This window comes from Micromys minutus (assembly GCF_963924665.1).
Source record: "Micromys minutus genome assembly, chromosome: 1".
NCBI classification, from domain to species: domain Eukaryota; kingdom Metazoa; phylum Chordata; class Mammalia; order Rodentia; family Muridae; genus Micromys; species Micromys minutus.
In genome coordinates, this window is record NC_137969.1 from 50,359,323 (window position 1) to 50,385,242 (window position 25,920).

The 25,920-nt window shown below is 35.9% G+C and overlaps 1 protein-coding gene across 2 annotated transcripts in view; it reads right to left on the reverse strand.

Annotated features, from left to right (window-relative positions):
- Positions 1–25,920, reverse strand: part of CCDC85A (coiled-coil domain containing 85A) — a 222,439-nt gene that overhangs the window by 8,023 nt on the left and 188,496 nt on the right. Inside the window, exons 4-5 of one of the 2 annotated variants that reach the window (XM_080942184.1) lie at positions 3,538–3,672; positions 219–338 (exon numbers count right to left, since the gene is read on the reverse strand). The exons of the other annotated variant lie outside the window; for it this stretch is intronic. Of the exons in view, the coding sequence (XP_080798310.1) occupies positions 219–338; positions 3,538–3,672 (255 nt within the window). The remainder of the gene's footprint in view (positions 1–218; positions 339–3,537; positions 3,673–25,920) is intronic. 2 annotated transcript variants of the gene reach the window in all.

The following is a 25,920-nucleotide window of genomic DNA, read 5'->3' on the forward strand; positions in this document are numbered from 1 at the left end:
GATAGAAATGAATCACAGTACTCAAAGAAAATAATAAAAGTAGAAATTTGTCCTTAAACACTCAAGCCCAGTGTCAGTTTACAAATTAAAATCAGAGATTAAAAAGTTATATCAGCAAAGGGGTTAAAATAAAGTATGTATGGGTACAGCAAGACGGAGGACTGCCAGACTACAGCAAGCAAACCACGACACAACCAAGGTTCCGGGTAAATGGTTACCTTAAGAGAATGTACCACAGGTTCAGGCTGCTGAGAAGGTGTGGTATGTCCACTGAAGCTAGCTGGAGAGTTGGGTGAACTGTTATTCCCATCAGCCCCCGATGACAACCTAAAAGAACCCTTAGTAGAAAATCAACAACTTTGTTATTAAAACAAAAGTCGTTCATAACTATATAGGTGCCATTAAACATTCAATCCTACAATCAAATGAGCAATATTCATATTGTCCGATTTTTTTTTACTAACTCCCCTCAGTTTTCTTAGCCTGTCTTAAGGCAGTCTCATTTTTTTCACTGGAATACACTTGCTACTTAAGCATTAAGAAAAAAGCTAGCCCCATAAATGCCAGAATGCCATCTCCAATCTACTAAAGACTACAATTCCCTCAAGAAATGGTCATTGATAACATTTCAAGAATGATTGTTGAAACCTAAAGACTTGAAGAACAGTAAATTCATGTATCACTTTGCAACTGAGTTAAACATGTTTACTCAGCAAGTCAAATGTCATATTCCAAATATCCCAAAAAAACCACTATCTTATAAACACTGTTGCATTGGAGAAACTCTCTTATTTAAGAACAAAACAAACCTTTCTTGAGTTTAATACCTATAACAATGGAACCTTTTCAATAGAGATTTAACTAAATTCATGATATCCTTGAGGAAGTATTTATTTATTAACTTCCTTTAAAATGAAAACCAAAATAGATATAATTTACATATTTGTTAATCAATGATTCTTCAACTCAGTAGGTGAGCAATGATTAATTAGACCTGTGTGAGCCAGTCATCTCAGGGGTCTGCAGTTTTTTCTGAATATTCATTAAAGAAAGACCAATGGATCATCAAGGGAAAAGGGAGCTACAATAATCATCTCTTAGGAAAGTAGCAAGAGGAATTTTCCAAAGCTGGATTTTGTACAGTATTTCATTCTTAAGGAACCTGAGGAATTTCAATTTATACCCATCATCAAACCTACAGATTTGGCCACAGCTAATAGTGTCAACAGTGATCCACTTAGTTGATCCTATTAACATACGCATCTGGGTAGTAGGAACCAATGAAGGTGCGTTGTGAATTGATAGAGGGGCAAATAATGGTATTTTGGGACATTCAGTTACACCAGCTACAGGAGACCTTCGACAGTGGGTATTTTTAGGGAGGAGAAGGGTAGGCTGCACATAGCCGCAGTTACTAGAGACCATCTATAAGGCTGCATACTCCCAATGTTATTCATACAGAATTTAACAACCCCTAACATTTGGAATATTATGCCCTTATTTTGAGATATTCTTTCTATACTCTTCAAAGCTCTGGTTTCCTCCTGGCAAGCTTATGAAGGAAAGATGTGTTTTTCTCTGTTACAAGAACTGTGCAATCTAACACCTGCCTGCCACCCGAACTAACCAGTAGTAAAAGGAAGCAGTCCAATGAGATATCCTTATACTCTTTTAGCTTCTTTCCTTGATTTCTACAAAGTCTTACATAGAAAGCAGGAGATGAGATAGTCTACATATATAAACCCCAAAACACACTTGAAAATTAAACTTTTAAATTTGCTTTTTTTTAGTTGTGACTTAAATCAGAACTAATAATGCTATATGAATAATATACAACAAAGGAATTATCTGAGATTTAATAAGAGTTGACAAAATATACCTTAGCAGGCCCTAAATTTTATACAGTTTTTCTCTTTAGATTAAGTGATTCCAAAGAGATGAGTGACAATGAAACTCTTCCTCCCTAAGTGACACTGTTCCTCTGCTATTTTTCTCTCCTGTGGATACTATCCTAGGACCTCTTTCAAAACAAGCTGTCTAGGAGTGGGGTTTGCATTCATTACACCTCTGTTTAGAACAGTGCATATGGTGCCATTTTTCTTCTGCTTGATGATCTGGTACACACAACCATAAACACTCTTGTTGTGGGTGATCACTCTGCCATTTCCTTCCTTAAGGCCCATTTCATGAAAAGTTTATCTCTAAATCTTCTCTTCCCATGTTTAACCAAAAGGCAGACACATCAGTAACAGCATGATTTTCTTGAACAGTGGACCTCTGCTTTTAAAAACATTTTGGATTAGCAAAGATTTTAAACTCAACATTAAACTATCTTTGAACCTAATGACCTAAGACAACTGGCATTGTTTAAACTTAGGAAGACTCTTGTGCTGATCAAAGTTACTAAAAACAAGTAAAAGCTTTTATTAGCTTCCTTTAAAAATGTTTATAATCAGTTCTCACTTGGAGTATTGATTGGGGAAAAAATGTATCTTTCAAAACCTTAACTTTAAATTAGCTTTGAAACCCATGGACTAGCAATGAACCAGAAAGATCAAGGTGAATTCTTTCTCTCTCTCTCTCTCTCTCTCTCTCTCTCTCTCTCTCTCTCTCTCTCTCTCTCTCTCTCTCTCTCTCTCTCTCTCTCTCTCTTTCATGCACACACACACTTTTCCTCTGCCTCTCTCCCTACTTCCTCTTCTTTCTCAAATATTAGATAGATAATCTTTCTCTATATATAATGTCTTGGAGGATCAAAAGTAACCAAATTCATGGTACAATGTAACACCTAATGCCTACTGTAATAAATGGCTTTCTGGATTGTAATAATAGAATCCAGCATCCCATTTTGCCTCATTGTAACACAGTAGAAGTTCAGCTCTCTAAATACTTATGAGAATATTTTGAGAATTACCTTGGTTCATTCAGTACGTACTCTCAGTTGACTTATCAGTTTGACTAAACTAGTTTTTAATGTGCTAGTGAGTAGAATGCAGTGCGTTAAATAATATTAAATAGTCTCTCAGAGATTGTTCCAATAAGATCTTAATCATTTATTTAAATTATACTGGGCTGGCTCAGAAGATGAGATATTTAAACATAGAAAACCATAATAAAATTGGAACTATGATTCCAATCTTGAGTTGTTTGTGTTCAAGCTACATATGAAGACCTGCTGCAAATACACATGATACATAAAAATAACTAGACACCAGTCAGTGGGCAAGGGATATATTTCAAAGCTAGCCTGATACACCTGGACTTCACACTTTTTTTCCTAAGGGTGCTTTGGCCCTCTCCTATAGTTAGGCTTGCTCAAACGTAAAATGTAGGTCAGAATAAACTAAGACAACGGGTAAGCAGTAAGGATTCCAGTCCACACTTGCCCTCCCTCCCCTCCCCGTACAACACCTTCCTCCACAGACACAGACTTAGCAATTATGCCCCCTCCCAAACTATAATATTTCCTCTAGCAACAGAGGCTATCTGGTTATTCACAAGCAAACGCAGACAACTCACTCGCTCATCTTCACTCACCGGGAGAGAGGGCAGGCATCGTCCTATTCCTCGGCACCCTTGCCACCACTGCAAGACCCGCCGGGCTCTGGGCCCCCAGCCTTTCTCCATATTTGAGCTGTTTCTAGTTGGAGGTTGACTTCTATTCTGGGTGGCCTTATATTTGGAACAATATGGTACAATCACTCAGAAAAATGCTATTTCCCAAGACTCAAAAAAGCAGACAGTATAAGAAGCTTAATGAGATGAACCACCATGACCACAATGGCAAGCTGTAACATGCACCCGTAGTTAGGGGAAAATCCAAAATACCCGTCAGAAGTCTATGCGGGACCTCATAGTGATGTCTCTTACACAATAAAATCTTCACTCCCAAACTATCAAAAGGAGGTGATAAAAGGAAAATTAAAGAAAAATACTTCAAAATATTTAAATGATGTCATTTCATGGACTTTACATATTAGAAACATTATCACAAATCTTCCAGATATATAATCTGTTAAATCACCAAACAAAAATAATTAGTAATGTAATTTGAAGCAATAAATACTTTAGGTAAAGAATAAAAGTTGAAGACATAACTGATAATATGTCAAATTCTCAACAAAATTGTCGCATCATGAAAATTTTAAAGTCTTTAGAGATTATCATTGCATTAAAATAACTTTTATACTCTTCTTTTTAATAATTTACTTAATGTTCAAATCTTTATACTCATTTGGTAGTAGAAATAATATAAATGAAAAAAAATTTCTAAAAGTAATGGCACTAAAATTTCAGTTTTGTACCTGTATAATTCTATTAAAATGATTAGAAGCAAAATAAACTTATATGATTAAGGTATTGTTTTTATTGCTAAGAGTACTATATCCCAAAGCAAAACAACTGAACAAAAATACCACATGCTATCATACAATGTCCAATAATGTCAGTTGGGAAATATGTAAGTTAATTTTGAGAGTTCAAAGCTGAGAATAAAATACTTTAGTTCTCTTTTTCATGGATGAAGCTTTATCCTCCCTCCATCTATTATCTACTAGACATTGTCTATTGGCCTGTCTATTAGAGAGCCAACTTTTATCCAACACCAAATGCGTAGACCTAAAAATATATGTGTGAGTAACATCATTCAGACTCAGCATGTTGTGGTCAGGAACATAACTGTATATACATATATGTATAAGATAACTTATGAAAAAAAGAGACCATGGATTTTAAATAAAACAAGAAGGGGTATATGAAAGGGCTTGAAATAAAAGGTAAAATTATAATTATTATTATAATCTCAAAAATAAAACATATTCTTAAAAAGCACCTTGTTCTCATAAGTATGTTTCCTAGAATTTTGTGTTTTGGTGTAGTTTCACAATGATTTTAGAGGTGGAACAAGAGAGAAAATAGAGCATGGTCTTATGTCAGAGGTAGCAATGGGTTACAGCAGTTGACTGGGCTCACTCTGCAAATTCAGCACTGGGATGCTTACCATTTCTGACATATTCTCCTCTCATATGTATCAGAAAAAATTGCATATCTGTGCCAGTCAGTAATCACATCAGCATGAAATGCTGATGTGAAATGTGAAATCAACCTTCGATTAATTGTTTCATATGTAAATGTATGACCTATTCAATCATCAAAATTTATAAAATGGTTGATTGCTTTAAGTTTCTTAGCCATTCACAGTAATCGATTCTATTTCTGAGGGAATAGTTAAAGAGCTCCCAGGGACTAAACCACCAACCAAAGAGTACACGTGGAGGAACCAATGGCCCCAGCTGCAAATGTAGCAGAGGATGACATTGTCTGGCATCAATAGGAGGAGAAGTCCTTGGTCCTGTGAAGGCTCATATCCCCAGTGTAGGGGAATGCCAGGATGGTGAGGTGGGAGTGGGTAGGAAGGGATGTATTCTCATAGAAGCAAGGGGAGATGGATGGGGGACAGGGAAACTGGGAAAGAGGACAACATTTGAAATATAAATACATAATATGCAATTTAAAAGGAAAAAAGATGTTTTGTAAAATAAAAATTAAAAAATCTCAAGAATTGTCCATAAATCTAGCAATAAATTACTTCCTAATTTAAAAAAGAATTGTAAATTTTATAGTTACTTTTAAGTCATCTGAATTTGGTGATTTCCATGACTTCAGAATCTCTTGGACCTTAAATTTTTCAGATACACTTAGGTGAGTAAATCATACAATATTAAAACCTATTTTCATTCTCCCATAGTATGTAGTAAGCCAAATCTCAGTACCTGACCCCTGAAATCTTAGTACCTCACCCCTGAAATCTACAGTAGAATCTCTAAGTGGGAAGTTTGTAAGAATGAAGAACCATTCAGAGAGCACAAACAGAATGCACACATTTTATCATTATTTACTCATGCAACATAAAGTAGCTTCACATTTAAGTCTTATAAAAGATTCTTTGTAAGGTGCACCAAATATGTTTGTAGAGTATCACTAAACCCCTAAGTAGGAATGATATACACAATTATCTTGGCTGTGGAATAAACTGTTTGATGATATATCTATTTTAAAGATAACCATGCCTCTTGAGAATCAGGATTCTTGATTTGCTAACATATATCAACACTTGTCTGAGAACTTAGGTGCATATAAAAATGCAGTCAGCAACAACTATTGTCTTCTGACCTTCATTCATACCACCAACAAATCTCAGCTTTTTCCAGCTCTCTAATTGTCTACCATGAAATTTTTCTAGGACAACTTCATAAAGTAGAAGGAATCTTCAGTATCTCTAACTCTGGAATTATTTACAGCAACATGGGAAACCCAATAGTATACACCAACTGTCCCATTAATAACCACATTCCTATAACCTAGAAGCCATTTCACTGAAAAACAATTTTTGAAAGTTAAAAAGTTACTAATTTTCTACATGTTCTGATGTATTGTTTGATACTGTGAGCCAATAAGAAATTCATTTAACTTTGAAAAACAATGAATGAAAGAAATATGCAATAATGACTTGTTTTTATTTTCCCAAACTCTAGAAATTTCTGAAAGGGCCATAGAAAGGTAAGAAATCTGTGAGAAGGGAGAAGTAAAAATTAAGACCTGAGAGAAAGGCAATGGGGACTGTTAACAAGGCACAGCAATGTAAGACAAGGCATCCCAACAAACCTTGAATAAAATAAAGTTTCCCCTTGAAAGATTAATAGACAAATTTATTAATAATAACTCTTAGGACTAAGGGATTGGAAAACATTAAGTAGCTAATATTTAAGCTAAGGGTAACTTAGCCATTTTGAATTAGTCTGATATACAGACTTTACTTCACTGACTTAGAAAGGAAGAAAAAAATAAGAACCATTCTCAAAATCTTCTAGAGATTGTGCTGGAGTCAGTGCCTACAGTCTCAGGATTTGAGGGGTCAGAATTTTAGTGGCTTTTGAAGCTCCTCAGAATTTAAACACAGCTTTCAATCAGCATATCAGGGCACTTAACTTCTAACCAGGACCCATTTAGTAAATATTTGTAATTATCTGAACATATATAGGGTCTTCTAAAACATCTTTTTTAGTATTTCTCAATGTATTACATATGTAAATTAAGAAATCAAAAGCCAATTTTGCAAAAAAAAACCAAATTTCACTTAATCATTATTATATTTTCAAATCTGAATCAATATATATTGTTAATTAATCCTTGTAGAAGTCAAAAAAATCATGTAAAAATACCTATTATTATCTTAAATAAAACATAATTTACATAAGATGATTATGCAAAATTTGATCTGTAGTTTCTACATTACAGAAAATTTGCCTCAACGAAATAAAGCATCCACAAAAGTCTTCCCAATGATTTTCTGTAATAAGGGAAAAATCAATTAAAAATTGAAGTTTCCTGAGTTTTATATTCTACTATGGAATTATGCAATATGAACACATAAGGTTTATTATTGAATACACTCACACTAACGTACACACACACACACACACACACACACAAATGAATCAAAAAAAATGAATCTTTGCTCGATCTTATTGAATGTTATTCAAATTTCTTAAAAAGGAATCCTTTGTTTCTTTGTATAATCTCCACTTTTAAGAATTGCAAAAGTTGTGCTACATACAAAGAGAAGTGTAGATTAAAGAAGAGATGTTGAAGATCTTTTTGGCAGACTACCCAGAAGAGTTCATTGCACAGAAAGGCAATGATATATACCCTTTGCTTTGCATTTAAGATAACCGTTTTTGTTCAAATAAAATCTAAAATAACCTATAAAGTATATTAAAAACTTATTTAGAAATTTTGTATACCTCCATTCAAGATGTTGATCAGGAAGTTAAGACCCCCTCACAGCAATACAGGCTATTGACCAACAAAACTTGAAAGTAAGACAGTGTTGTTGAGAGTTAATAATCACTTTGTGACAAAACATGGTGAAACTAAGTTGGTATTAACCAGGAAGACTTTTTCGAGGCTAACTGTCATAGTACCACACTGCTGGGAAAGTCACGAACAGTAGTGCTGAGATATGAACGCTACAAGAGTGAGTGACCAGCTTGGCAAATTAGCACATGGATTCAACAGGAGCTAGAATTTTAGAGGGTAACGAACCATGTCCCAGTTGGATTTAGTAGCCATTCCATGGAAGGAAAATACATGCCCGGTATTATCAATCTGTCAAGAACCTGGGCTTAGGTAAGCACAGGTCACAGATGTGAATCTACTATTTTTTTCTTAATGGACACAGCATCAATTTGCTCTATAAATGCACATCTCCCTCCATATCTATAGATTAGTGCAGTTTCAGTCCTTTTCAGTAAAGCTTTTATTTGTGCAGTGGGAGTAGTAACATAGAAGCTCATAAGGCATTAAATGTGCAGAGAATAATTTTCTCTGAAATTATTAACTATAAAGTAAACATCTCTACCACATCACTTTCCTCCAGGCTGTTTGGAAGAGGGGGCGAAATGACTATTAGATCCAGAAGCCAAGAGGACCAGGGTGAAACAGTTTCTTCTAGACAGCAAGACCAATGGCACTCATGAACTCATTGCACCTATGGTTGTTACACAGGACTTAAATAATATCAGTCTAATCAGCCTTTCAGTAGGGAGGAGGGGATGGTCAGGAGCCTATGACCCAGGCTATTGACAGTTGATCGCTACTCAAGTAGGATAACCAGTTTTCTTTAGGAGTGTGTTACCTTGCAGATTGACCATTCTCTAGTGAATTAGCCCACACTTGGGCAGAATTAATTAAATGCAATGGGTTATTAACAAAGATAACAACAAAAATGGAAATTAGCAGGGAGTGTAATGAGGGGATTCTGGAGAAGTTAAAAGAAGGAATAGAGTACAAATACAATCAAATTACATTGTATGTATACATGTATAAAATTTTCAAAAAATTAATAAAAATACTATATTAAAATAATTTTATATTTATAAGATTATTTGCTACTTTAAAAATTTTAGATAACTATGATGTAATATATTATATTATGAATATCTATCATGTATATAATATATAATTATATTTATATTATATATGTATATCATACAAACCTACCATGTAATAAACACCATGTAATTATATATTCCACTGAATTTTTATTGAAAAGAGATTAGGCTTGAATTATTAACTCTATATGACATTTAGGAGCTACATGACTTTAAGAAAGCTATATTGTCTCTCTGAGCCTCAGTTTCACTTTAGGTATTAGTGACAAAATGGTATGGATTTCTATATATTTGAGAGCTGACCTGAAACAATCTCTCAGAATACTGCATTTCCATACAACAGTTCTGTGTTTACTCTCATTATCGGAAATATTTTTGGTTTGGTGGTCAACACATTTTATAATGTGTCATTTACTTTCACATGTTTTTATATATAGACATATCTCTCAACTGGGGGCAATTTTCTTCCCTAGGGAGATACCTTTGGAGAAAAATTTATCTAGGCATTCTATTGGCTAAACTAGGCAGTTTTTATGACCACTGAGTTGATAGATGACTAAAATACTGCTAGACAACTTGGAACTCAGAGGTCTATCTCCATGAGAACAAAAAAGGATGCTGCCCAAAATGTTAATTATATCGCAGATTTGGACTTTGAGAGTATATAGCCTCACCCTATTTCCAGGTTGTTCTCAGTTTCACAAGCTATAATCTCTCTCAGCTTCCTGCTCCAGCTACTTGCTTTCATGTCTCAGCCACCATTATGGATGGATCTCTCTCTCTCTCTCTCTCTCTCTCTCTCTCTCTCTCTCTCTCTCTCTCTCTCTCTCTCTCTCTCTGTCTCTCTCTCTGTCTCTCTCTCTCTCTCTCTCCTGTGTCTGTCTGTCCCTCTGTTTCTGTCTCTCTCTCTTTTTCTCTCCCTCTGCAACCACAAACTTGAATAGGAACTTTCTCCTCTAGACTGCTGTGATCATGACATCTTAGCATTGCAGCCGTAAGTAACTAATACAACATGCTGCATTTAAGAAAATATAGAGCTTGAAATTATTTAAAAAGAAAGTACCTATATTTCAGTCCTTGAGCAGTCTAAGTTTATCCACAAATAAGAAATTACTCTAAGAAATGGATTCAAATCAAAAGTGCTCTTAATATCCTACAGTACCAATTTGATGCAAAAATATACATGAAATGGGCAGACAAAGGGCAATGGCCCAAATAACAGAGTCCCATAAAGAGAGATACAGCAAGCAGCAGTTCCTTAAAAACAGATGTATCAAATGAATTTGGTAGTGTTTGATGAGATTCAGGAAGCAAAATAGAGCTTCCTTAATATACAATGCAAAGACAATAGACTATATTTTAAGCATGCTCATTAGGAAAGAAAAAAAAAACTGACAGAAAATAGAAGTAAAGAGTCTGACACATAAAATAACATACTGTTCCTGACCAAAGCACTCTACAAAGAGAGAAATCAGAAAGAAATTTGGATACACATTGCAGTAATGAGTATTTGCTTTGCACACAGTTGGGACATTCAGTCTGTTTACACACATGTCTCCCCAGCAAGCAAAGAGACACATGGAAGGCTCCTCTTACCCATAAATGCTTCCAATCACTTTGTTCCTACTAAGTTAGGACTACTAAAATGTTATCAGTAAAATCTAAAACTGACCAATACAAACTCTTCTTATATGAAAATAACTCATTTCATAATACATAGACAATGTTTAAAATATGTAAGAAATTCAAGCACATCAGTATCATAAAACCAAGTAATTCAGTTAGAAAAGGAGCCAGGAACTCATATGCACAAATTTGTTTCAGATAGAATCACTCTTTCCTGTGCAGCCCAGACTTGTGTGAGACTTACTAATTAACATTCTATCTTAGTCTCCAAAGTGCTGAGATTACAGATGAGAACACTGTATGCAACCCGCTTTCTCAAAAGAAGACAAAGAATGAATGAACCAACAGGTAAATAGAAAAAAAGTTAATACCCCTAATGACTTTGGAAATGTACTGACAAATATACAAACCCAATTAGAAAAGCAACTGATCAAAGTACAACAGATAACAAGTTCTGAAAAGGGGTTCACAGAAATTAAAAGTGATAAATCACTGATGGAAAAGTAAACCAGTTCAATTACAATGGAAAACAATGTGACATCTAGAAATAGAACCACAGAATGATCTAGTAATTCATACTTCTTAAAAAATAAAATGAAACGGAAGAAAATTCTGTACTTCAATTTCCACTACAATATTATTGGAAATAGCTAAGAACCAGGTAACAGAGACATCCACACATAGATATAAAATTGGATATGCATACACACATATGTAAATGAATACTATTTAACCATATAAAAGATAAAAATCTATTATTTTGATAATACAGACATCCTGAACTATACTATACTAAGTGAAATAAGCCAATAAAAGAACCGCAAAAAGATAATGTTATCTTATTCATATGTGAAATCTTAAAAATTTGATCATATAGGAGTGAAGCAAATGGGTTGGCTACCAGAGCAGAATGGGAGAAGAAGTGTTAGCAAGATGGAGGCCAAATAATACAGTATATCAATTAGTAGTAGTAAGAATTCAAAAGATCTATTCTACAACATATTAGTAATAATGCATAAGTTATCTTGTAAAATGCTAACAATAAACATATAGCCATGAAAATAACATTATGAGAAGATATACTTATTAACTAGATTTACTATTTCAGACACAGTATTTTGTATGCTATGTAAAAACATTTTATTTTATTACTGTTATATGCATGTGTATACATGAGTGTTGTGTGTACATGCCACAGCACACATTCTGAAGACAGATGAAAATTTCATGGAGTCAGTTTCTACTCCCAACATGGGTGTCAGGGATAGAGCTGGTCTTTAGGTGTGTACAGGTATTTTACCTGATGAGCCATCCCAATGACCTCAAAGTTTAAAACACGTTAAGTAGATAGTTGGCATTGTTCTCAATAATTTATGCTTCATAAGAATCAGTTTAGTAGTACTCTTCTATGAGACACTCCCTGTGTTTGTCTACAGATCTAGCTCTTAGACTCTCAGAGAGACTGAGACGGTCCTAGAGGAGATTATGTTTCTTGAAATGTTTCGGGGCCTGGGGTACCAGATTCAGAGAATATTGTTATGGACTGGTGGGGATGAGCTTAGCACACATCTCTGTGTTCATGTGATTGACTTACTCCTATGTACACTCCTACAACTACAGTAGTTTCACAAAACACTGCTCATGCTAACACAAGGCCTTGTAAAACTTGGTGTTCGATGTAGTCACTGTACTCACTGTGGAATGCATACTATGTTGGTTAGTCTATAAATGAAACAACAGAGGAGGTCTAACAAATACAGTGATCTCTCCAGGAAAGCAGTGTGTTTCCTGTGAAAATTCTCTGCTTTTGTGTTTGTGCTTTATTGATATATTTATGGGTCTCATGCTTTTTCTTGTCATCTTTCACTCTGAAAATGCCACTCTTTTTAGTCTAATTCCCCATCTCTTCCTCTCCCCCTCCCTCCCTCCCTTTCTCTCCCTCCCTCCCCCCTCATTCCCTCCCGCCCCCCCCCTCTCTTTTATGGTCCTGAAGTGGGTACCGAAAAATGGTTCATACTTGGCAAATTTACTCTATTTAAATGTAGTCTAAAGTGATTTTTTTGTGAATAAATTGTTTTAACATTTTATAACAATTAATGTTAATGTTATAATGAGCAAATAATTAAGGATAATACAAAATATTGTGGCAAATTTATCATTTTTAATAAAGTTAAGCTCAAATAAATTAACTAGGGATGATTAGCTTGGCAGAACAAAAATGAAGACTTCATCTATGGAGCATTAAATCAAAATGCTTATTCCCAGAAAAATCACATTGTGTGTGTGTGTGCGTGCGTGTAGGTATGGGTATAAATATTAAGCAGAATTGCTGTTTTCACTTCACAAAATTCAGGAAGAAATGCATGTTTTCATGTCTCATCCATCTCAAGGGCAATTGGCATCTGTGGAGAGTTTCATGAGGGAGGTGGTGGGAGGCTTTGGTTTGCAGTGCAGCATACCTGGGCCTGGTGATGCCACTGGTCTGCTGACATCCCAGAGAAATGGAAGCAATGTAAAGACACAAGCAAAGCATCAGATGTGAGTCATAGAGCCATAGACACTAAGACAGTGTGACACACAGTCAGATTAATCTTCCAGGTCACAGGAAATAGTGAAATTACTGTGGATGGAACCATGGTCTGTAATAGGATCTATTTTCAAGACATATCTAACAACAACATGAAAAAAATCATTTCAGCAGGGCCAGTCTAGTTGGTGTGAAGACCTAGTAAGGTGACTAACAAAAAGGATGGGGTAACAAATGACCGTTGCTGCCTACACTGAGTAACAGCAAAAGAACTAAAAGAGATGTGATGATAATGATATAAAGGGCGGGACTGTAGGAGCCTTGATGTGGGCTTGGATGTAATGAGGTTGCAAAGAATATGCAATTGCTCTCAGCTTTCTGTCTGAGTATCAGCTAAATTGTCATGCCATTAACCAGGACAGGAAATACCAAAGGTAGCAACATGTCTAACTCCTTCCTCAGATTTCAATCCAAGATGAAAGGGGTGATTAGTGCTATAAAGCCCAGAAACCATCTTCCTCACCAACAGCCTCTAAATCATTTTCTCTTCCTGAGCCAAATTAAAAAATAAAAGAAAGGAGTATGTAAAATATTTAAATTATAAATGTTGTTAGCTTCAAGCACATTATTACTGATAATATAGGATTAAACTTTGCAATGTTTGGGTGGGGGGATAGAAATAGCTGTTAATGCAGATGAAGTCTTTGAACATGTAAGTGTAATTCTTAAGAAAATAAAATGATGTGAGTAATTAAAAGTTCCAGAGGACAAATTCCAGGAAGTGTGGCATTAGTATTTTGAGAAAAAGACAGCAAACACTCTATCCCAGATTCATATTGTCAACAAACAAAGCATAACAATGAAGGTGCCCTTAGAAAGCAGCTGCTAAACAACATGCAGGAAATGTGGTCCCACTGCATTCACTGGCATCCTCCTTCTGCATGGTGTACGTATGCTTAATACTAGACTTTCATTAACCAAACAACTCTCACTGACAAACTGAACTCATTGGAAGGGTGATACACAAAAATGCACTTCTTATTGGTCGATAGCAAAGAGGAAAATTGTCTAGTATCGAACCAAAGAGGATATGTCTAGGTTTGGGCTTATGCCATGGAGGGTAGGTTCAGTGGAGATGATTACCACAGGTGAAAAGGCAAAGAACTGAACCAACATGGGAACAGTAACCAGTGGAGTAATCCTCATTAGCATTGCATTTGGATGCAGAGTACAAATTAGGAATAGGTAGGTGTGTTAAACACCTCAGCACATCTCTTAGAGCCCAGCAGAACACGGAGTCAGAACACCCCTGCCCTGTGGCTAAAAGCTATTTATGATAAATGCTTGTGGAGATGAATAGACATATCTACCCTGTAAGGTACAGCTACCTTTCTGGTTTTGTAAAAACGGAAAGGCCATAAGTTTTTCAGTGTGTTTTCTGATACATAAAACTCTCCTAGAAAGTGGGAAGGCCACCATAAAGTCAAAGGATTAGCAGGAATCAGCTGGCTGTCAGTGAGTCAGTCCAGTCACGTGACAGACTGTCATTCTATCCAGGCCATCTATTGAAGGTCTTAGAACAGCAATATTCATCTATTACTAAATTTTAAAAAAAAAAAAAACAAAAAACAAAAAAACAAAAAAAAAAAAAACAAAGAAAACAAAAAAGCAGACAAAATGATTTAGACAGTGTAACCTCTGCTATCGGAAACCAAGTGTGTCCATGGTGGTTGATAAGAAGACTCCTGAACTCACAGTCACACACAGTCATTACTAGGAAGAAACGTAAGATGCTGAACATGTTCACCAGTGCTCTGCTTTCTAGCAAAAAAATCAGGATATAATAGAAAAGATTGTTTGTTTTAAGTGAATGACATCCAAAGGTAACTTTAACATGTATAGAAAGGATCATACAAAATGAAACAAATTTGCAGAGAAAGGCCATGGAGGTACTCAGAGATTCTGAGAGACTAAAAGTGCCAGGTTGGTTTCTTCTGTTGGTCCATACAGCTCGCTTCTTTCATCTCACCTTTGAACCATAGACTGTTATGGACAGTCTACAGGCTTCTGCTTCTCTTACTACAGATGAGAAGTTTTCACTAAGACCCATGACTTTACAATGGGCAGGGATACACACATGTATTATGTTCAGTTCCTGTATATAGTATCTCCTTGTTGATTTCTAACACCTCAAATTGGCTTTGTTTGTTTTGAGACTCCTCACCTGTTCATTCCATTCTTCCTCATCTCAACAACAGTGTTGCCCATTCCATGCCTTACAGAAAATTTCATGTTTGATTCTTCCAAGACCACTTAGTTGAAAGAGGATCCTGTGCCTTCCTGATTTCACAGTCTACACATGGGCTTTGTTTTTGATTCATTCTGGAGTCAATGGCCAGCCACAACATTGTATGCATCATCTTCTTCTATGCTACCTTCAGTATGTCCATGAGTATTATTAGCTTTGTTTCAGAGAATACAGTGGGGGTGCTGAAGAAATAGCACTGTAGTTCAGACTTCTTACTGATCCTGAAAAGAGCCCAAATTTAGTCTCTAGCAACTACATCACACAGCTTACTCCATACTGCCTAGATCTCCAGTTTCAGTGTATCTGGCACCTCCTTCTGACCTCCACAGGAATGAGGTATGTGGACATGTACACATATATATCTGCAGATCACACATACACATAAAGTAAGTATTAAAAAAACATTAAATTATACTATGACTTCAATTTGCCACTAAATACCATTAAGCTGTGTCAGACTACTAAACAGCTCATTCAAGATTTCTCTATATCCCCTTTCTCCACTTCTAACTTTTACAATCCAGTCAACACAATGTTGAAAATTACCTTTTGTAAAATGTAAATAAGGATAGTGTGCCTCAAGCTCAATCCCTCTGGTAGTTTTCTACCAACTCAGACTCAAATTCTAAACTTTGGCTTTAAACAATGAACTCCATGGATGAGCCTGTCTCTGGCTCATCTGCTACTCCTCTGTTCCACACTCTGCACATCAGCATTTGGGTCTTTGCATTCCTGGTCCTTAGTGTGACTTACTTCTTCATCTAATGCTTTAGATCTTTAGGTTCTTACTTTCCAGACTCCCTATTTCCATGCCACGGTCTTTCCTTTGGCTAGGGTCACTTTAATGTTCCTTCTAACTTTGAAAGAGGTTTCTTCTAAATGTATCCTCATCAGTCTCCATTTCTAAATGCTGATTTTGTTTGCATTGAAGCTCTTAAGGACCACCCACCTGTTAAACTGTAAACCATGTGAGAGACCTTGAATTTCCTATTCAATATTATGTCCCCATTGACTAAACAAATGTCCTGTGGGAGGGATATGCAAAACACATTCAATAGGTAAAAGATGGCCAGGCACAGTGGCACAGGCCTTTAATCCCAGCACTTAGGAGGTAGAGGCATGATGATCTCTATGAGTTCCGGCCTACAAAGCAAGTTCCAGGACAGCCAAAGTTGTTACATGGAGAAACCCTGTTTTAAAAAAACAAAAACAAACAAAAAAAAAAAGCAAAACAAAAGACATTTTAGCTTCTGATTATTAAAGTTTTTGTTGTTGTTTTTGTTACACTTGCAAAAGTAAAGAGAAGCAACTAATTTTCTACTATATATCCACTTTCCCTGATATAATTAAATGCTCACATTTCTTTTGTTCCAAACAATAAGGTCTACATAAAATTTTATGGATAAAACGCAGCACTTAAAAACTGAAATAAAAATCTCTTCATCCCTTTCCTCAATACAAATCTTGACCACAGGCAAAGACATAAACTGAGGCTCTCTAGCTTAAAAATATGCTGTTTTTCCTGAAATTTCTGGATGACTTGAAAGGAATCAAATAACCAAATCCCTGTGGCTACAATCTAAATAAAGGTAACCGTTAAAACTCAAGCTAAAATATTAGAAAAGTTGATTCAGAAAGTTTTGATTGGAAAGTTGATTCAGAAAGTGCTAAAGTGAAAGTATAAGCAATGAGTTTTTAAGGGTGCTCAAAGATGTCTTTTTTAAAAACAAACAGGTACTTTTTTAGTCCAAGGTAGAAATGGTCAGAGACTAATGAGCTTCAGTAGGAAGTGAATGGCTGACTCTCAGCATGGCACTTGTTCTAAATCCCTATCAATTAGTTTCCTGTGGTAGAAGTGAAGAGTGACAAATGTGACTGAGAAGCACTCTGAAAATGCTGAGTGCAGTAGAGAGGCCTCATAAGTGCCAGTGCCACTGGGTCACCACCCAAGCGTTGTCAATACAAAATTCTCTCATCTCTCCTTTTAAGCTTTCTTTCATTTTAATTGATGAGTGGTAATTGTATGCATTTCAGAACTCAACATGAACATCACAGTGTGTAATCTTTTAAAGCCCTTTCTACTCCAGCTCTTCTAATGCTAATCCATCTTAATGTCAACAAGTAAGTGAGGATTCTCTTCACATTCCCACAACATAAATTGTGCTGCAGACAGTAAACTAGCCTTTGTTCCACCCAGGTGCCCTGCATGGTCTTGATGAATAAATGCTGTATAAATAGCCAGCTTATCTTTTATCAGAATACATGATTAGAGATAATGGGAAAAGAGGATATCAATACAAATGACTTGAAAAGTACAAAATTCACTTAATTTCTATCAACGTCTGCAAGTTTCTCATTCTTCAATACAATGCTTGCTCATTTAAAGAAAAATGAGAAATTAATTTTAGACTTTCCATCCTTAGGCAGAAGTAGATTTTGTCATTCATTGTTAAACATGGAATTAGAGCTTCACTTGTTCTTTGTAGAGCAGTATAGAATATCATTTTCTCATGGCTACCATCTATGTGATATCTATTTCAAAGATAAGATGCCCTCATGTTATTTTCTTAGCAGTCTCTCAAGGGGATGCAAGAATAACCAGGACACAAAATTAGTAAAATCACTCACTCAAAAGGAAAAAAAAGCAGCTACATTTCTATAGATACATGTCTGAAAATGTCCCACTCAATGGAACCACAACCCTTGAAAGGTAATTTGCCTTTTCAAGTCAAATGCAAGCATCTGGTCTTGGATATATTTTTCTCTCAAAGATACTCTTTCTTAGCAAAGGGTTTGCTTCCCTCAACTACTCCTATTCCCCAAGTGCATTATAGCAAAGTCAAAAGCCCCCAAACAGATAAAGTAGATTTGGAAACATCAAGACAAATAATTTGAACAACAACAAAACTTTTTGAAAAGAGTATGCATAATGAAGCATTTATATTATCACTTATGTTTTTATCTCTGCATAGATTCCATCTTTTTCTTTAATAAAAGAAATGATGAAGATGTAAGACCTCACCCAAAAGCAATTTATGAAAACTTAGTTTTGAGATAATCTGACAGAGTCAGTAAACTACTGCCAAACTTAAATAAAGCTTATTGCATATACCATAAATAAAGGTTTATTTAAAAACACAATTCCAACAGACTCATCATCTCTATATTCTTAGTGGCTATATTTGTCATTCTTCTGCTTTGAAGGAACACCTAAATAATTGTGCCGCAAATAGTGGCAACAAATTTAAAAAGTATTTACTAAACGGATCTTCATGTTAAAGGGTTGTGAGTTCCTATAGATAAAGAAGCTGTTAGATTGGTATAGTTTGAAGTTTCTGGAAACAGGCAAGATTTTAAAGAGAAACTGATTGAACCAGGACATGAAGAATAAGAAAAAAGTTCTTTTCTAAAGAACAACTTATTTGGGGAGTATAAATGCCATTATTTCTTCCTAAAACTGAAACCAGTCATTGTAAGATTAATTGTGAGCATAATAATAAAAATCTCACAGAAAATGTCAAAGTAGATAGACCAGCAATAAGGCCCAGATCTCTCACCTAACTCCAAGCTTCCCAATGGCAGCACCGCACTTCACATGAGAATATTAGTGCTGTTTTCATAGATAAAGGGCTTCAAACATGGCATACAGAACACAAGTGTGAGCAAGTGGAAGGGACACTGAACTGGTGCTAACAGAAATTCTGTATTATGTAACTTGCTTCTTTCTCTTACTAGAAATTGTCTCATCCACAAAATGGAGATAATCATTAAAGCTAAGGTGAAAATTGAAATCATCAAGATGGACTAGATTGGGGCTGCAATGGTACAGTACAGTGGTTAGCACTTGCTGTTAAGCCACCCATAATAGAGCGCGTATCTCTACAGTCCATCCTGGGCACCAACTGCAAGCAAAGGCAGATCTGCCTTAAATGATTTCAGATTATTTTTAAATTATGTAGGATCTAAAGAACCTTGATTCCCAAGTCCATCCCAGAAGGACAGGACTTAAGTACTGTCCTTTAGGTGATCTAGAATGTTTCTGCTGGCCTGAAAGACTCTGATTTTGAACATGGACTTAAAACCAACTAAAATTGATGCTTCAAAAATGCAAAACAAAAATACATCTAAAAGAAAAAAAAACACTGCCAGATATTGAAATAAGGTACTAAAGTGCAAAATTTTTCAAAACAATTAAGATACTTTGAGTTTATAAAGCTAGGATCACTTAATACGCATTAGTGAACAACCTACATAAATGGAAAAATGTCTTCCAATATTCCCATGTCTGGATCTTGTCAGTATCAAGCTTCTTAGCAGAATCCACTTTTAAGAAGTAATATTTGTATCCATGCCTTCCTTATCTAACCTTCCCACATTCAAAGCTTTAAAAAGCTAGGCAGATCCGGTTTTCCTAATCAAGTAATTCTCTGTAAAGAAAACCAACTCCTCCTGTGGAGCCACATGAGCCATACTTCTCACCAGCAACCATGGGAGGCAAACCTGCACAGCCTTCTCTGAAGACCGCTTCTACTGGTTTAGACCTGGGCTAGTACTCACTGATTATAATATGTTGAGTTTTGTGAATGTTAAACTATTACTGGGAAGGGAAAAATGGAGTAAGAAGTAAATGAAACTTCTCCAAAAAAAATAACATGCTTTTAAGCACAAAGTTGCTGAATTCTTTGTGTAAAAGACCTTTTCTAAAGACATTATTGAAATCTCAAATGGAGCTTCTGTTGTCTTTTGACACTCGATACTGGTAAATCATCCCAAATGAGAGGAAGTGAGAACTCATTCCCCACCCAGCCCCTTCACTCCCACCCTCCTCCTCTCCCCATCACCTCTGCCACCTCATCTTCTGTCAGCATACACACTGACTATGAGGAAATACACTGGGTTTCTACATGATTATTTTCTGTTTTGAACTTAGGATGTTTTTGTAGTTATGGACAATAAAGTTCCTTGCTTAAAACATTTCAATGGGAATCATTTTTTTTTTCTTTTCAGCATGATGACAAGCCCATCATGGAATCAGAAACAGCTGATGAATCTTGGCTATTGAAAAGCTTCTTTCCTCAGGGCCAGCAAATATGACAGTTCAAATGGCTCCCATTTGGTTGTAAATTTATTAGTTATTTGTTATCTTTCAAAAACTAGAACTCTTGCCTTGAACATTGTGTGTGGCAAATAAGAGGCATCAGGGGTCATGGGAAGGTCATACCAAATTCTTCTATTTGTTTCATTATATTTAACCCAAATATATATGCCTTCTCTGAAATGTATCTTTTCAGTCAAGAAATTTATCTGAGAATAACAATTACATAAATAGGTTTAACAAAAATATTTATACAGAGGATTTTGGCAGGTCATGTTAATGATAGCTATGTTCTTTTTTTGTTTTTTTCCCCTTTTAAAATATACCAAATATAAAGTTCTACTTATGCCACTAAACTCTGTGATAGAAGGGTGTTTTAGCTTGGCTAGCTTTTTGGTTTTGTTTTTTAACATATATGGTTTAATTCACAGGGCTTCAGTGAAACAGTTCTCACATAAAACAGCAACAATGAAATTTCAACAATTTTGCCTACTCTTTTGAGATCAAGTCACAAAATTTTAAATTAATAGAAATTCTGAGAGAGGATTTCCTTGTTTGTAGGTGTTGATTCTGTACTCTGACTATTACAAATAACTGAGAGGAGTTCATTTTGATGATATTCTGTGAAGTTAGGTGGAAAAAAATTCTCACAGAAGGAAAAAATCAGACTAGGTAGATATGCATGTGAATTTAAGTTAATACCGGGTTCTTGGCTTCTAATTATCCCTTCCTACCTATGATGCCCGAAACTCTGGGGTGAAAAATGAATGTTTAAATCTTTGGCCTGTCATAAATCAGAACCCAAATTAAGGGGATTTTTTTTTTCAGCTCAGAAGTGGCTGGACCAAGGAAATGGATCCTTGTAGCAAGAAGAAACCAGTCAAATTCTGTGAAAGGGAGTGGGGAAACTGTCTAAAAACCTATACAAGATTTAGGTTGTTAAGACTATAGATGGAAACCCATATACTGGAACAAGGACAGTCAACCAATGAATAGACTGTTATCACCTAGAACATCTATTTGGGATGTTATAGCCTGAATAACAGTTATGCTGATACAAGTGTGGTAGTCATCTTCTAAAATGTTCCACTGCTTATCATTGTAGAAATACCTCATAGACATTTCAACTCAAACTCTGTAAGGACCCTTAACTGTTCCAGAAAGCATTTGCTCAGCTAAGCAAAGGTTCTCAGGTAGTAAAGCAGATCCATGCCGCTCCCATCTGTCTACTATGCACATTCAAGCTGACCCTCAAGGCACCTTCAATCAATGGAGTACATCAACATGGGGTCAATGTAAAAGGCCAAGTCACCACTTATTCCTTAATCTGTGAAAGCTACACTGATTATCGTCCCATAGTGGACCTCCCGCAGTTTTTGATTTGTTCACACTCTCTATGTGAACCACACAATGTACAGAAAGCTCCAAACTCTGTCGCTGGCTATTACTTTGTATTCTTTGGTTTATGACGCGAATACAATAAATTAGATCTCTTTGGAAAAATGTCTTTTTCCTCTGCACTCTCATCTTTATGAGTATTACATTTCAGCGGACTTTGGTTTATAGGCAGTTCCTCTTCTGTTTCTCTTTTTTGTCTAGTAACACCACAAAAAATAAATAAATAAAGCTAATGTGTGATATCCTGCATCATATCATGGCAATTTGTCTTTTTTGTAGTAATTTGTCTTATCTGACAACTGAATGCTGAAAATTTATAGTGCATTTTAAAGTAAATATTACCTATCGTTTGACTATGAAGTAAAGATAGATAAGTCTGGGCCCCTGTACTTCTTCTGTTTTCATTTTCTTTTCTCATAATTTATAAATTTTTCTCTATTGAATGTCACATCTCTTTTTATGGCAGGCAACATTGCAATTATTTTTATATGTACTTTTTTCTCAGATTACGTCAATTCAGTGTTCTTTCTGTGATATCAGAGTGCCTGTTAACCATATGATTACTCTGAGTCCAAATTCATTCATTATTAAGGCTTCTTCAATATGAGTGAATTGTGCTTTTTTGTACTAAGCAAGAACAATACTCAAGGAATTTTAAAATCACTTAAAATATGTACATACCAACAACCTTAAGTTGCTAAAGATTATAGTTTTTCTATATTACATTTCTTGTGCATGATATGGTTAAATTTGGATAATATGGATATTACCTATTTGCATAGTTGTTTGCTTGTCTCAACTGAAAGGGACACAGGTGATTACTAATTATTAAGTGGAAACAACCTTAGTTTTCAGTATGTTTTATTTTATGAGCAATATTTACTTTTTAGGCTACAGTGAGGAGTAATATGGGAACACAAGATTCCATGAAAAACGGCTTCAATCCCATTGTAGGAAACATCAGAACCTGAACGAGGAAGACAGTTTGGCCTAGACGTCAGTTACAGAAGAAATAACCTATTTCTTTCTTTTTTTTTTTTTTTTTTTTTTTTTTTTTTTGAAATAACCTATTTCTACAAAAGCTTTCTACACCTACTTTTAAGAGCCAGCCATGTATTTTCATGGATCCGGCTCCTGAGCATGACCCTTTAAGAATGAGGGGAGCTCATTAGAGGACAATGTATCTTAGAATTTTGAAAGCTCTTAGGCTGTCTGACTTTTTTCCCCTATAAATTTACCCATTGACATTATCCTTTATAGACATTAGTTTAAGTATCCATTCATTTAGAACTCTTAGTATCCAACACCCCAGCAACTTGCTTTCTGTATTTACATATGTCTCCATTCCAAAGTTTTCTCACTAGTAGAGTTTCATTTGTCCTATGAAGCTCTTCTGAATTAAGTGTAGACTTCCTCTTTCATTAATTATATAAATTATCCATTTCCTTCCAAATATGGCTCCAAAAGTTGTTAGTCTTTAATAGATTAACTAAGTTTCCAGCCTCTCTACCCAAGTGTGTTGCCATATTGGGATCACAATGCCTAAGAAAGGAAGAATTTTATACCAATTGCTTTGAAAGACAACAGAGTAGAAAACTCCACAAGGCAGTGGGAAAGCATTATGATTTCACTTTCCTGTAAGTAGCCCAGAAAGGCTGTCAGTGTGACTGTGTGTGTTTGTATTTGTTTGTTTTTGTGCATCTGTGCATATCTGCATGCCTATGTATATGTGCAAAACAGTCACTGATCCCCCGAGAGTACTTGCTACTAAAAAAGAAATGTGTATAGCACTAGAAGATGTAAAAATATTAGCAAATCATATTGTCAGATATTGTGACAAAGAAAAATAGACAAAAACAGCACATAATAATTTTCACTACAGAAAAGGGAAAGGGCAGAAGGTCTGCATTTGTCAGAGAATCCTGCCATCTCTGCCTGAGCTCTGGGCTGCTGATATTTGCACATAACCGGAGTTGAAGGAGCAGTTCGGAGATGTGAAGCTGGACTAATAATGTGTTGCCATGGAAGTAAGAGGCACAATTTCCTTAGCTCCCGTGTACCCTTTCTCAGCACTTCTGGCAATAGTGACAGGTTCTTTTTCTTTGTTCAGAAACTGGTTTGAAAACAGCTCTTGTTCCTTCTCAAAGCTCTGAAAGACAGCATTGTAAGGCCACATTGTGATCAAATTGCATGAGAGGGTATTTTTTCATTTTCAGCTCTAAAATTAGATACTTCTGTGTACACTAGCACAACAAAAATAGCCACGCTCAATAAAAGGGGCCCTGGTGGTGGAGATCCCAGAGCCATGTCTGTCAAGAAGGTCTGATGAAGCCCAGCACAGAGTGTGGTGAATGTATCAGGCAGTTCTGGGTACTCTTATTGGCCCTAGTCTCTTTCAAGAGGTGGGTATGTACCCTGTGAGGCACAAAGTACACAGAGTTCTTGCCAAGCAGATGCTGCTGCCAGAGTGTTTGATCAAAGGGAACAGTTTTTTCAATAGAACTTGTAACAGATGCACTTAACTGGCTTTGGACCTGCAGCAAACTGCTTTAGTGTTCACTGTGATGCAAAATTTAGTCAATACAGACTATGTGAGAATAATTATTCAAAAATGATAGTTTACATCAAAGTAATATATGAAAATCAACTTAAATCATAAGAGGGAAACACCATGTTTTACAATAAGGTCCTCAGGTAACTACATCAGGTTTTAAAGATACGGCTGAATAGAATTCCCCACTGTAGACTAGCACACATTGACATACTGGAATTAATGAATGAAGCTGAGGGATTAAAATGAGTCTTGAATTTTGGGCAAAACAATTATATTTCAAATTTCAATTTGAGGAGTGTCACTGTGACTCTGTTCAACCAGCAACTTTAGTCCCATGAGCAGAAAGCTGCTCTGGCCACAGTGTTAGAAGTCAATTGTCTTTGCAGACTTATGATTACATATTACAACTTTATGATTCTAAAATATTTTGGAGGTATCTCAAGGAGAAAATTCCTATAAAATACAGGGTTTTTCTTGTTTGTGATGGGAGATGTTGTTTCACTAAAAAGAAAAAAAAGTGTTTCCTTAAAAGAAGAAGGGATGGGACAATAAAAATGTCTGCAGAAGAAAATAATAGAGTAAGGGACATCATTCCAATGAAAACCAGTGATGGCATGACTCAATTAAGAAGTCATCCTTCATCTATCTAAGCTTGAGTCCTTTTTGGCTAGCTATCTGTCTAGGACAGCATTCCTAATCTCTGTGGACTCGATAGCTGTCATATTCTTTCATTTATAATGTGAGTTGTCCTAAAGGTATGGAAATTTCTAATGCGTTCCGAAAACCTATGGCTTTATATCCAGAAGGAAAAAAAAAAAAAAAAACTTGTATTTATATGTGAGTTTATATCAGAACAAATGTAACACTTTTTATTTTAATATAAATTATTTTCTGTACATTTTTATTGGTTATTTTATTTATTTACATTTCTGATGTTACTCCTCTTCTTAGTTTCCCCTCCACAAAACTCCCACCCATCCACTCTATACCCTGCTTCTATGAGGGTGCATTCCAGTGCACTGGAGCTCCAAGTCTTCACAAGACCAAGGGCCTCCCCTTCCACTGATGCCAGGGAAGGCCATCCTCTGCTACATATGTGACTGGAGCCACATATAATCCTTTGTTGGTGGTTTATTCTCCGGGAGCTCTAGGGATTCCGGTTGGTTGATATTGTTCTTCTTATAGTGTGGCAAACTCCTTCAGCTCCTTCAGCCTCTCTCCTAACTCCTCCACTGGGGTCCCCATTGGCGTAGGTCCCTATATGCAGTCCTATGATTGGCTGCAAGAATCTGCATCTGTATTGGTCAGGCTTTGGCACAGCCTCTCAGAAGACTGCTATATCAGCCTCCTAACAGCAAGTACTTCTTGGCTTCAGTAAGTGTCTGGATTTTGTGGCTACATATAAATGAATCCCCAGGTGGGGTAGTCTCTCGATGTCCTTTCCTCCAGTCTCTGGGCTGT